The 13,631-nt window shown below is 36.1% G+C and overlaps 2 protein-coding genes across 4 annotated transcripts in view; one reads left to right on the top strand and one right to left on the bottom strand.

Annotated features, from left to right (window-relative positions):
* The window catches only part of LOC126469880 (protein max), a 28,057-nt gene extending 21,019 nt beyond the window's left edge, over positions 1-7,038 (bottom strand). Inside the window, exons 1-2 of one of the 2 annotated variants that reach the window (XM_050097220.1) lie at positions 6,924-7,038; positions 5,067-5,177 (exon numbers count right to left, since the gene is read on the bottom strand). In XM_050097220.1, the coding sequence (XP_049953177.1) occupies positions 5,067-5,177; positions 6,924-6,926 (114 nt within the window). In that variant the 5' untranslated portion in view covers positions 6,927-7,038. Of the gene's footprint in view, positions 1-5,066; positions 5,178-6,818 lie in introns of both variants that reach the window. The other variant, XM_050097212.1, reaches the window with a different exon arrangement.
* Positions 7,039-9,081: 2,043 nt separating this feature from the next.
* LOC126469869 (uncharacterized) lies at positions 9,082-12,926 on the top strand. 2 transcript variants are annotated; one of them, XM_050097199.1, is made up of 3 exons: positions 9,082-9,116; positions 9,213-9,299; positions 10,220-12,926. In XM_050097199.1, the coding sequence occupies exon 3, from the start codon at positions 11,555-11,557 to the stop codon at positions 12,518-12,520; it is 966 nt and encodes a 321-aa protein (XP_049953156.1). In that variant the 5' UTR covers positions 9,082-9,116; positions 9,213-9,299; positions 10,220-11,554; the 3' UTR covers positions 12,521-12,926. The 2 variants fall into 2 exon arrangements, with proteins under 2 accessions (XP_049953156.1, XP_049953147.1); XM_050097190.1 differs by lacking the exon at positions 9,082-9,116 and having other exon boundaries at positions 9,126-9,299.
* Positions 12,927-13,631: the final 705 nt, after the last annotated feature.

Below are 13,631 nucleotides of genomic sequence, written 5' to 3'. Positions count from 1 at the left end.
GTACAGCAATGGAGAAAGAATTACCTGCTGCAGTATGGCGCTTAAAGAAATTTGAAACACTGATTTGGGGATCAGAAATTGTTATTTATACAAATCACCAAGCATTGATATTCTTAATGGAAAGTCATTTATTCCATTGGAGGCTCATGAGGTGGGCTATACGAAAGACGAAGTACGTGTATTAGCTAATAAAATCAGGCAAGGAATGAAAGATGAAGAAGAGTTAAATCCTAAAATGTTAAAGTACTAGAAAAGTGAGTTACCACCTACAGAAGACAAATTTTGGACAGTGATCAACCAAGTATTGTTTTGGAGAGAGAATACAAATACATCATATTGTAAATTGTGTGTTCCTGATTGTGCACAAAATGATTTTATTTGGTTTATACATAAAGGTTATACATAAAGGTTATGGGCATTTTGGAGTAAGGAAGTGTATAAAACATATGATGAAGTTTTACCATTTTAAACATCTAAGTAAGAAAGTTGTAAGATTATTATGAACCTGTCAAGTCTGTCAAAAGGTGAAGGAACATTATAAAGGAACACACTGCACAATGTATCCTATAATACCTAGAGCTTTACATGGTTTAATAGCATTGGATTATATGGACCATTACCAATACGTCAAGGAGGCGCCAGATATATTTACATGCTATTACAGTGTTGGTCTAAATATGTTACATTACATCCAATTAAACAAGCTAACGCAGAGAGACAGTTATAAACTGAATGCAGAAATATTTTTTAGAAGTAGGAAAACCTAAGAGATTATTAATGGATAATGGTTCACAGTTTGTGAGTCAATCGTTTAAAGAGTTTCCAGCTTGGGAGAATGTAAGGCATGTCACGATATCAAAATATAAACCAAAATTGAATCCGTGTGAAAGGGTTATGAAGGAGATAGGATGTTTATGCACAACTTACTGTTCACCAAGACATACAACTTGGGCAAAATTAGTGACAGAATTTAAAATGGTTTTGAATGAACTACCCCATTTGTCTATGGGATTGTCTCCCATAGAAATATCACTGAGAAAATTTATAGGGGAACCACTATTAAAATTCTTCAAATTACTACAGGTATAGCAGGAAGAAAGTGCTAACTTAGACAAAATAGTAGAAAATCAATTGCATATATCAGCAGATGAAAGACTACGAAATTATAATACAGCATCAATAAACCCAACATTTGAAATAAACGATCTTGTGTTGGTAAAAGAAGTACATCATAGTTCTAATCTTAAAAAGGAACAAAATTCTTCCTGAAATGTGGATGACCATTTCATGATCATGGATTGTCCACACTAAGGCATACTATTTAACTGACCCACATACTGGTCACGAGAAAGATTTCTATAATACCGACAAACTAAAGAAATATAATCAAACTGTGCAATAAATAAACTTAAAAACTATGTACATAGTCACGCCATAAATTAGGAGGGGAGAGAGGGCAAGCAACCAAGTACTAAACAGTATTTGACATAGCTATAATAATAGGATGACAAATACAAATGTAGGGTACAGGTACAGTAAATGGATTAATAGAAGAACAAAGCAGAAACTGTAATGTTTTGAACTGGTAACCTCGCTGGAGCTTGGGTTTTAAGAAAAGAGAGAACAAAAGAAAGAATAGAGTGCAATTCAGAATGCTTAGACACGTAGTGCTGTCAATAGACGAGTTGAAATATGAAGAAGGTAGTAAGCAGAAATAGAGTACAGACATGGAAGTCAAAAGGGAACCTCAAAGTAATATTGGAGAATCGGAAAGTAGAAGGAAAAGTGATGGAATGATGATGAATATATCTGAAATGTGGAATGTACTCTCTAATTAGGAATGATAAATAAAAGGCAGATAGGCAGACCTAAGAAAGGCTGACCTATACTGTGCAGGCAGGGGCACAAAGAAAGGGATTGACCTGTACCATAGTAGAGTAGGAATTAATATGGGGCACTACCACACTGAATGCAATAGAAATATTTTACAGTACTGAGGCACAGAAGTGGTCCCTGGTGGAAGTGAGGATAAGTTTTGTTAAACTGACAATCCATGGATTCTTAAAATTGGTTACTTATAACAAGAGGTTTTTCCCAATGGTTTATAGTAAAGAGGTGAAAGGATCTGAGTGCATTGGTGGAGACAATTTACACCTCAACATAGTTGCGCGCAAAGGCTATTGAATACAAGTCTGTACCCTTGGAAGGTGGGATAGTAAGGATGTTAAGTTCTCTAAAAAGCGAAGAACAAGATGTCAATACCATGGAAATTCAGAACGTTTATAATCAGTATAATAACGAAAGATGAGCTACCTATGTAATGAAGGTCAATATTGTGTTACCTATTTAAAGAGGAATAATATTGTGATGGCTAAGGACATCAGAATAAATGTCTCAAGTATACAGATAGTAAAATTGGTAATGAGATCAAGAGGATCACAAATAAAAGGAACTTAAGAATAACATTAATGACAATATGTTTGTATTACTATGCACGTTCTTCAGATACTTTGGCTGATCTAGAAAAGATAGCCATACTGTTAAAGAAAGTAACAAGATATGAGAAATAATATTACAAGCATGAAGAAAATGAATTTATCCTGCCAAACAGGATCAAAGTAGTGAAGTAATTAAGTGAACGTAGTCAGGACTGATCATTAACAACTATAAAAAGTTATGGAACTTCCTAGCAGATTAAAACTGTGTGCCCGACCGAGTCTTGAACTCGGGACCTTTGCCTTTTGCAGGCAAGTGCTCTACCGAGTTCGAGTCTCTGTCGGGCACACAGTTTTAACCTGCCAGGAAGTTTCATATCAGCGCACACTCCGCTGCAGAGTGAAAATGTTTGTGAGATTATGTAAAGGGCAGCTTAAGGGTGCAAGAGTAGGATAATAATAGAATTGTTAATAAAACTAGAGACTTGAATATAAGATCTCTTGTCTGAGTGGAGGGATATGTAGTGTTTCGGGATATATGTAAACATCCCAAAACACCATTGGAAAGCATTCGACAAGAGATGCTTGTGAGTGAATTGAATAAGGATAAATGTAGTGGGAAAGGGAAACTGCGTGTTTTCTTTTCTTGTATGCAGCGAATGTGGAGCTGTGGTGGAGCCAGCGAGAAGGGACCAGTAAAAATGGTATTACAACGACTGGTCATCCGGGAGTAATTTGTGCCATGGTGCAACAAGTGCCTGAATCCAAGAGCTATGCAGTAAATGACACACCAATGAGGGCGTAATGACACCGAAAGAGTGGTAGTTGATTTTCTAGTTTCTCTCTCAGGTCTTACAGTAGGCATGTACAGACATTTGAATGTACCCTAGTTAGTGGTATTACCATAGCAATTGGTGGTTGTGTTGTGAAAAGTAACAATGAAAACGTTGGACAAAGTATACCCCTGTTTGCGAGAAGTGTGGCTATTTATTTAGTAGCGCAATAGAGAGAACTTGCGGAAGCATTCCAAGGACCTTCACCGCAGTTGAATCGACAGGGAGGTGGCACAAAAGCATCCGGACCACCAGGAGGATAAAGGTAATTCTACTTTCATCTGGCGGTGCATTGGGGTTGGCAAAATATTGCCCTGTTATATCGCCCAGGGATGCAACTTCTCGGTAGTGCTGCTATAAGATCCACCATAAATCTTACAAAATAAACAACAGCATGAAAAGAAGGAAACATACACCCCATGCTCACACCCTATACGAGCTGATAAGTGGTTCTATCACCTCTCTACAGCCGTTTGCAATGAAAATTGTAGAATTAGCAGTAGCAGTAACAAATTCTTGCCCTCAACAATTCCAGACTCCACCTATTTTGACTGCTGACAGAAGAAAAAACATCTAACCAAACTAAACGGAAAATTGTCAAGTTGGGTCATGCAACAAAAACAAGACTAAAGATAGTTGTTTTATACATAAAAAAGAATTGTGCACAAGTCGTGACTAAGTAAGCAGATATGCAAAAAGTGCACTTCAGTAGTCTAGTAAAACAGTACTTACTTGTTACAGGATAAAAGTATAATTAGTAAATATCCAGCAATCCTATGACAACGACATTTGTCATGTATTATTATATCATGTGAAACACAAATGTTGAAAATGCAAGCAATTTTATGTACCTGTAATATGGTGTCACTTATTTTTGTACAGCATTACATAGAAATAAAATTTATCAGGTGCAAATAAGAATGTGCCCACACTATTTTATATACCAAAAAAATAGTAAAATAATTATTAATGGCAAGAAATACAAAATATAATCATATTTTCTAAAATAAAGTGAGGAAAACTTAGCAGTCAGTTGACTTCCATTGGGCATTCTAGAGGATAGATCTAAGATGACTAATCTAGTGTTAAAGCCCCAGTTTCACTACAGTATGCAGTGACCAAAAACAGTGTAATCACCGGCCATAGCAACAGTCAATGTGGGGGAAAGAAAAACTGGAGAAGTACACCATTTGTTCCTACATAGTTGTAATGTACATTCTTGAAACAATAGATAAGGTTTTGAAGTAATTTGTAAACTTTTATCCTATACTAAACATGTAGTCCATCTTGAACCATACGTTCGGCCTCAATCCAACAGCGTATCATAAAACTGACATGCTTATACCAAGAAAGATTATTTTTAACATTTAATGCTTCTTAGAAAAATTAATGAAACAGACAACGCACAAAAAACATCACTCAGACAAATAAACATGGTTTCTGGAAGACATTTTTTCCACCTCATTACACGAAAATCTATGGCACCTAGACATGAAAATTACAGACAGACATCTGATTTACTTTTATAGATGCACAACACCTATCAAATTCAACTGAGAAATCTACTACTTAGTCAATTTTCTACAGTCAATATAGTGAAATTTTCACCAAATTTCCACAACCATCGAATTCAATTGTGCACTTAACTAGTCTTTCTATATTGGCCTTGGGTAATTAAATCTGACAGACTGTTTTGTAACAGATTTTTGACATAAATTAGCTACAGTATTAGAATGCAAGCTGCTCACTGATTAGTAGCAAAGGCATACATAATAGAGAAAAATCACAAAACACTGACCACTTTCTCTCCTTGCAATGCGGGAACTGACTCACGCAGGCTTGTAAAACTGTCTTTTATGTGATCACGGCGTTTCCTCTCAAGTGCATTGTGGTGCGCCCGCTTCTCCGCCTGCAACATTATTTTTTTATATTTAAGAGCAAATCTAGAAAAACGTAACTACTTGCCAGAAATTTTTAGTGGAGCTCACTCAAGTGCTAAAAATTAAGTTTATACATGGAGATTAATCATACTGATAAGGGATGCTCATGGGAATATACCACTTGGCGACTCCAAAATATTTGAAGCATTCTGAATTTAGAAAAAATAAAGGGAGCCTTTCTTAGTCAGAGGTGAGAAACTTCTTAGTGGTGTTTTCTTTCCTTGTCTTGTTATATTAAATGTTTTCTCTGAGTTTCCACATCATTTTCTAATTTCATATTCTTTTATAATAAGCAAGTCAAGGTTAAATAGAAGTCTGATAGTGCAGAATCACCAATTGATTACCTGTACATAAAATTAATATTTTCCTTGCCCAAGTCACCACCCATCTACAATGAATACTAAAAACAAACAAGGGAAACTTTTACACAAAAGGGATCTACATAACTACCAATCAAGTGTACGAATAACTGTTGAAAGGTTTATGACAATGTGCATGTCAACTGAAAGCAACACATACTACAGTAAAGGTATTACTGAAATCTCATAGCATGCTAGTTAAGTAATCATTACTGCAAAGGTTAAAAACAGTTCTAAATATTGCTCTAAACATGTCAAAGTACTTCTAAACATTATATGTTTATAGCCCATCTATACAAGTGTGCCAAATCATACTGTACGTACAGTACCGTATCTAAAATATTTACTGACGACAGATTCTCCTGCCCATGAAACAGCAGAGGATAACCCAATGACTTAACGGAAAGTTTAGTATACAGAAAACAAACATCGGGTGATAACGTAATGTTGTTCAGCTTCTTTTTAACTTTAAAAACGTCGTAAAAAAACGAACAAACTAAGCGATCAAAAAATTTCTTGCATCAGTTTTTTCACGTCTAATCTGTGGATCTTATGATTACATACGATGTTCGTACATCCTTTATTGTGGTTATAAAGACTCACCACACACAAACGAATGCACGTATTTTTATGACATACGCGTTACGCTGTAATGCTCTGCTTCACTTCGAGAATTTGCATGAAAAACCAATTCTCACTGTTAAAAGTAGATAATACGCATCGTACACGATTCATCGAACTGCTTCAAAATACCACTCAAGATCGTCTGGTCAGGGTAAATTTTAACAAAGTGGCTAGCGTTTGCTTTTGAATTAATTTAGTTTCCATTTTTTTATGAATTCTGAACTACTTCGTTCAATTTATGTACGTTCAAGAGTGCTGAACTAAGGGGATTACACCAAACAATATTTTGTGTACAGTGCTTTCTTCTTCGTAATTCAATATCAAAGAAACTTCACTAAAAGTGTTTCCGTCCTTACGAACAAACCTTTGATCTTGATAGGCCTACTATCTAATGTTTAATGTCAATAAATCACAAGCATAAAGCTAAATATTAGAAATAATTTAAGAAAATACATAAATCAACAGCTTATTCTAAAAATTATGGTCATATAGATGTAGCAAAAGCTATGATATCGCCTTGATCAAGCATAGTTCCATGGAAGAGTCTCAAGTGAAAGAGAAAGCTCCCAAAACAAGCCATGAAAGTGTCATATGATGGCATGCACAATCGGAACGTAAGGTACATACGACACGTTTCAACTTTGGTGCGCCACACCCGTAGTTTGATCTCATTTTTCGGAACAAAAACACTGACAAAACGCAACACTTCACAACACCTTAAGCATTATTTACCATTGACGTAAGTAACAACACTTCCGTCCACCTCCCACAAACACTCCAATCCCTCACGTTGCTTTTACCCTTTCCACTGGACAACAAGCGCTGCCAACTGCGGAGTGTAAACACCCTAAATTTTATATAATATGCATTGATTAATGGTGCTACTTAACGGCGCCAATCAACTTTGCATTCAGAATCACATAAATTAATACACAATTTGAATAGATATACCTATAAAAGTTGGTATCAGTTTTAATGTTTATGGTGGTGCAGCTCCCATGCCATTTACCAGTCTCTATAACATCAGAGTGCTTCCTTCAGGGGGGTGAAACTCATATAGGGATTTCCGGTAACACGACGTTGGTTTGGTCCCAGGCCACTTGGAGCGCTGCAAGTTTAGCAATTTATATAAGGTCCGTTTGAGCAGTTGCCAGCGGGCTCGTGCGCATGCGTAGAGCTGAATTCGCGTATGAGCAGTGCCTTCCTCCCGCTTCTGGCTACTTGGAGCGTGGCTGTTTGGTGTACGAGCAGTAGCAGCAAGTAGCCAGAAGCTACCCGGAAAAATTTTCCTGGCGCGCCCAAGCTGCCAGATTCGCGCATGCGCAGAGCAAGCTGAGTTATAGTGGGGGGGTCCTTCCTCACGTGACCCGCGGCCGTGTCTTCGTTTACAGCTCCCACGTCAAATGAAAACAAAACAGATTTCTGTGGCCGGGAGCCACCAAGTGAATTAATATGCATTCTCATAACCATGAAAGACCAAAATAAGTTAGTAGTTTCAATTTTCTGATTTTATATTATTTCCAGGTTATTAGTAATCAACCATTAATGTCTTAATGAAGTTATTTCTGTCTGTTTTATAGAGAAATTTGCTTGAGTTAATTTTTTTTCCGCTGAGGCAGTTAGTTTATTTGAAACGAAACGAAGTGTTTCATTCCGTGCTATTGGCTACATTCAACCTCGTTCAATTTAAAGTGCAAATTTTCATTTTCAGGGATGAATGATGTTATACCATAATAAAGAACCAAATATGAGAATACAGTACTGGACCTCCAAGAAAATTGGTATCACGAGAACCACATGAAAAGCTGAATATCAGGAACTTCAGAGTCCATCTGGACATAGAAATGTGCAATTAGAGCGGAATGAAGCATTTAGTATGGTTTATGGAATTCCGATGCTGCTGGAGTAGTCTCTGATGTCCTGTTCCTTGTATGACACTGTAAGATCTCTTAATGCTATATATGTACGAACATACGTAATCATTGACTTGAAGCTAAGTAGGCAAATTTGGTCAGTGGTTTTGAACTAAATATAATGACAGCTGTAGCAGAATTTTATAGATCTGCCTTCCGTGAAAGTGTTTTTCGATCACAAGGCACTTGCCTCGTACTTCCTCTGGGCCTGAAGTTATTTCTTTATTTGTGTTTACGTCTTAAATTTATAGAATGCCATTCTATGCTAAATTTTAGACTGGCAGCATACCGTGTTTTATCGTTTTAACTCCCCACATGGCTTCATATTTATTCCTAGAGTAGAATATAAACTGTCAGTTGTACAGTTTCTTTGCCTCATAGACAACCATGTTAATTTTTTCACATTTTGAAATAGTTATGAAATTTATTGCCCTTTATTCCGGTGTAAGCTACACAAGAAACTCTCTCTTTTTTTGTTGCAAGTAATTTGTATTCCATCCTAGTAGCTTTTTGCAGTGATGTGTAGATGTAAACGTGTTGGAAATGCTACATAACAAAATTGCAGAGCACGAATTAAAAGAAAAAATTTGTCAAAAATTTTATGGTACTTCGAGCTGTGGAATCTAATTTTGAAATGACTCAAAAGCCAAGAACTGCTTCCTTATTTGCATCCTTTATCTGTGTGGGATATGATAAAACAATTGCTCTAAGTACAACTCAGTATATTCTCTCAACAACATGCCGCACGGGCGGCACGGCTACACATGGTCACGTGATGCCCCACCAGAAATACGGCGAAAAGCGTATGAGCAGAGCAAGCACCAAGCACGGGCTGCCTACGTCATCGTAGCTGCGCATGCGCAGTACAGCCTGTTGTCTGGCGCATTCTGGTAAGTGGTAACTGCTCAAACGGACCTATAGTCTCGTGTTCCTATTGGATGACGTAGTCTTCCATAATTGTTTTGGCATCGTAGCAACTTGATCGTGATTTTTCGTTTAAATTGCAGTGTAAGTATGTTGCTATTATTCTGCTTAATTTTCGAATGCATTCGTAATATTTGATGGTGTGATGATTCAGTTTTTACTTTTGTTTCATATAAAACACGAGGTTGTATCATCACATTACGTTCTGTGGACTCTAGTATATTTGTTCCTGCAAGGAAATACAATTTCCGTTGCTCAGATTACTTAAAGGGTAAGTATATTTCTTATTTCTGTTAATATTTCCTTTTATTTCATAGAGAATCCCATGCTAGCAGCTTTTGACATAGTTTGTATTCAACTTTCCGAATGCTGTAATGGAATGTAATTCTGGCTTTGATTTATCTTCCTTTTTGCCACGAAGTACTCTTAGTGACATAATAAGTATCATTTATTGTGCCGTTTACTACATACCAAATATTGGATGTGTTACAACTGATTCGTAATGCCTTGAGCGTGTTCTATTTCCCGTTTTCGACAGTAAATATTCTGTACAGTATATAACACTCTATCCAGGTAAAAAGTGTTTGTTGCTGTTGTATCGACAAAGATTGTGTTCTCACACAATAAGACATTTGTTTCGAAGTCACACAAAGGAGGTCCTTCAAGCAGTTGGACATTGCCACGTATTATTGTGGCAATATCCAATGCAGTAGAAATCTTCTCGCACTTTAATGCTCAACACAATGTAATACAGATTTACAGCTGTAACTGTTACTGATAATGTACAGTTGAATTTGGTATCTACCATGGTATCTAGATGCTGAAATATACTGAAATGGTACAATAAGCAGTGTTTCTACCGCCTGATAGCACTGTTTAACGAAGTAGTGTTGAATATAGAATATAGTGCAACTACGCTCACGCAGTTATATATAGAGTGATGTGCATATCCGAAGTAGAAATGAGGATTTGTTTCGTTTTTTCGCTATTTTGTGGTAATAACACATCAGATTGCAAGCCATGATAGCAGTTGTCAATACTTCAGTAGAGGTTAGCTGCATTTAGACATAAGCTAATATGATTTTTGATAGTGAAATTAATTTCACATTGAGTTTTCTTTAACATTAATCGACGTAAACCATACCTGATCTTTTTTCTCGTTCCAAATTTTTGGTTTGAATAACATTTCAGACACATGAGGATGGATCACACAGGAAGAGAAGAATCCAGTTTGAGATTGAAATTGAAATACGCGTGCAAGTTTCCTGAATGCAGGAGTAGTTATTATGTAAAAATAAATTCCAAACACAAGAATAAACATTTCTATAAATTTCCAGCTGCATCAAAACGTGAGACTTTAAAGAAGTGGAAATTGATCTGTAATATAGATGAAGGTGTCAACTGTAGTTGTTATTATGTGTGTGAGGATCATTTTTATGAAGCAGATTTTGTGAACTTTACCAGACACAGGCTAAATCCTGGTGTTATACCAAAGCACATGGAATTGGTGTTGTATCATCCTCCCCCCACCCATCTGTGTTACACTGGTGGTGGTGGTGGTGGTGGTGCTGGTGGTGGTGGTGGTGCTGGCGGCGGTTTCACCACATCGGGTGCAAATATAAGCGTGCAAGAGTCAGGTCACAATGCAAAATCTACAGTAATACAACGAAGCAGTCCCCCTTTACAGAGCACAGATGATGGTGAGTACAGCTTTTTATCCTCACCTGTTTATGATGTTGCAAGTAGTCCAGGTGTAATGGGATCTGGCGTTTCTAAACGTGATTTAACTCCAAGAAAACACAAAATGTATAAATTGCATAGAATTACAGTTTCTAGAGTGTGTAAATTGAAAAAACAGCTACAGAATGAGAGGAATAAATTGAAAATTTAGCAAGGGAAGTAAGTAATATGCACGAAAATGACAAATATTGTGCTCTACTTTTTGATGAAATGTCTCTGGATGATGGTATGTACTATGATGCACACAAACAGCTAATCTATGGGTATCAGGACTTGGGTCATTTAGGACGTTCACCTGTAGCTGCTAGTCAAGCATTGGTTTTCATGCTGAAAGGCATTCACAGAACTTGGAAACAGGTTCTAGTATAATACTTTACTGCAACCACTTTCCACTACACCCATTTGAAATCACTCATTGTTCATATCATAAGTGAACTCCAGAATATTGGGTTCAAAGTGGTTTGTACTGTATGTGACCAGAATGCAACAAACCAAAAGGCCCTTCAGCAACTGTGTGAAGCAAATTTGTTGAAGCCCAGTATATTTCATTTTGTCGTCAATAATCAACCAATTGTTACCATTTATGATGTACCACATCTGCTCAAAAACACTTGAAATGCTTTGATAGATAATAAAATTCAATTTGAACCTCACAAAGCAGCAAAGTTTGAGTACATCAGTACAGTGTCCTTTTGGATAAAAAAAAAAAAAAAAAAAAAAAACCAGTTCAAAACTCTATCCAAATTAAAAGCAGAACACTTTAACTTTTCTGATTCCCATGTCAAAATGAAAGTAAAAGTTGCTGCTGCACAAATGAGCCATACTGTTGCAGCTGCAATTGAAACATGTGTGTCTACTCACACATTACCATCTGAAGCTATACACACAGCTGAGTTTGTGGAAAAGGTAGATAATCTCTTTGATTCACTCAATAGTAATGAGCAATATCCCAGGGATGGAAAACAATTTAGGTGTGCTTTATCAGAAAATTTGCCACATTTAGAAATGTGGTATAGCATGTTGAGGGAAATAGGCAGCTGGCAAATAATGGATTTAAAAACGGGAAGAAACAAGACTTATATATTTAGCTTCATAAAAGGTTGGCAGATTACATTACAGTCTATTATTTTCTTGTGGAAGACCTTGAAAGTGGTTGGCTTTAAGTACTTAAAATTAATGGTGTTCAATCAAGATGCTTTAGAAAATTTCTTTTGTTGTATAAGACAACATGGTATTGCTAATACAAACCCAACTTGTTTTCAGTTTGTACAAGCTCTGAAGACTTGTGTTGTCAATCATATGACTTTGCCTTTCAAAGCCATGAGTGTAAGTAACTGTGAAAATGATGATTACACTCACTTGAGCAGTTTGTGTCACTTTTTGGCAGCTAGTGGTAGGAGTGAACATTTAAGTGAATGTGAGATGAAAGACACTGATACACCTGAGCAAATTTATTCTTACTCAGATGGTATCATCAAGTCTGTAGAAGATCGACAATCCTTAGCCTATGTAGCACGCTATGTACTAAAAGCCATAGATGTACCAGATGATTGTGAAACATGTAATACCAGTTTCTACTCCTCTGTTGTGACTGAAAATCATTTGTTTACCTCATTTAAAGAGAATAGTGAGGAGCATTCTCATTTGAAATGTGCAAATGAAAGAGTCATGATTTTCCTAAGGGCACTCCATGATCAGCTGTATGAGTATCTAAATAGTCATGGTCACACAACAAAACTACATGATAATTAAAAAAAAAAAAATTTGTTCTATCTCATACAACAATTTGTAATAAACATGTCATTGAAGAGAGACTTCTGAAGACAAGTATTCAATTTATAATATACAAGTATGTGAAAGAAAAGAAATTTACAAACAAGAGGAAATTGTGTACGCAACAACTTAAAAAGAAGTTCAAATCATGTTAAAAGACCTTGTATTTTGTTTATTATGTGTACAATGAGGGTAAGCTCCCTATACATACACAAATGTTCTTGTATCAAAAGCATGCCTTTGACTTGTGACAAAATCTGGTAATTCAGCAGGCACATAACTTAACACTTTCTAGATGTGATGATTGGATTCTAAAAGTATAATGAATAAAGTGCTGTCAAGGGGAATTTGTGTTAATTTTCAGTAGTGTACCAAACAAAGTTGTCAAAGAGGAAGTAAATAAATAAAAATGTTAAAAATAAATGTTGTATCAGCGTCTTCTTTCATTATTTAAACATGATGGGTGTTGCCAAAATAACAGCCAAGCTGGGGAAAAAAGAAAAAAAATGTGTTGCAGTTCATTTTCTTTGTATGTCTCATTGGCAAAAACATTTTGGCTACATTCATGGAGTGTCTACCTGCTCTGCTCCCAATTTGTTTTTCAGTTGATGTAAAGTAGTATTTTGTGTGTTTCATAAATTTATTTGAACTGTGCAGAAGTTCAATTTCAGATGAGTGAATATCCATAAATAACAATAAACAGAAAAAAAATAAATCGGATTTTGTAGACTTTACAGTACATCCTTGGTTTGTAGCACAGATTTCTTTTGTAAATGACCTCTTGGTTATCCATTAGCTTTGTAGTTATTTATTTGTGTAACCTACTATTCCACTTTCGATCATGCGAGTGGACATAATGTGCTTTAGGCTATGTGGAAACGTAAAAATCAATTATATATGCATGCAATGTCAGATGTTGACGTCGTAATTTACGAAAATTTTCACAATGTAAACTGCAGCTACGAGTAGTTAATGTTTGTTTTTGATTGACATTTCTTTTATATATTACTCTGCAAGATCTCAAAAACCTTTATTACTGCACTATGCGGCCCACATTCAAAGATTCGTGTATTTAAAAATAAACACAAGA

The sequence above is a fragment of the Schistocerca serialis genome, chromosome 1 (genome assembly GCF_023864345.2).
Source record: "Schistocerca serialis cubense isolate TAMUIC-IGC-003099 chromosome 1, iqSchSeri2.2, whole genome shotgun sequence".
Taxonomy (NCBI): Eukaryota; Metazoa; Arthropoda; class Insecta; order Orthoptera; family Acrididae; genus Schistocerca; species Schistocerca serialis.
Note: the sequence above shows the minus strand (reverse complement) of the source record. Positions and strands in the feature narration are given on the sequence as shown.

Coding starts and splice junctions, on each gene's coding strand:
- LOC126469869 (XM_050097199.1), top strand. CDS start 11,555: ATGAAAGTAAAAGTTGCTGCTGCACAAATGAGCCATACTGTTGCAGCT.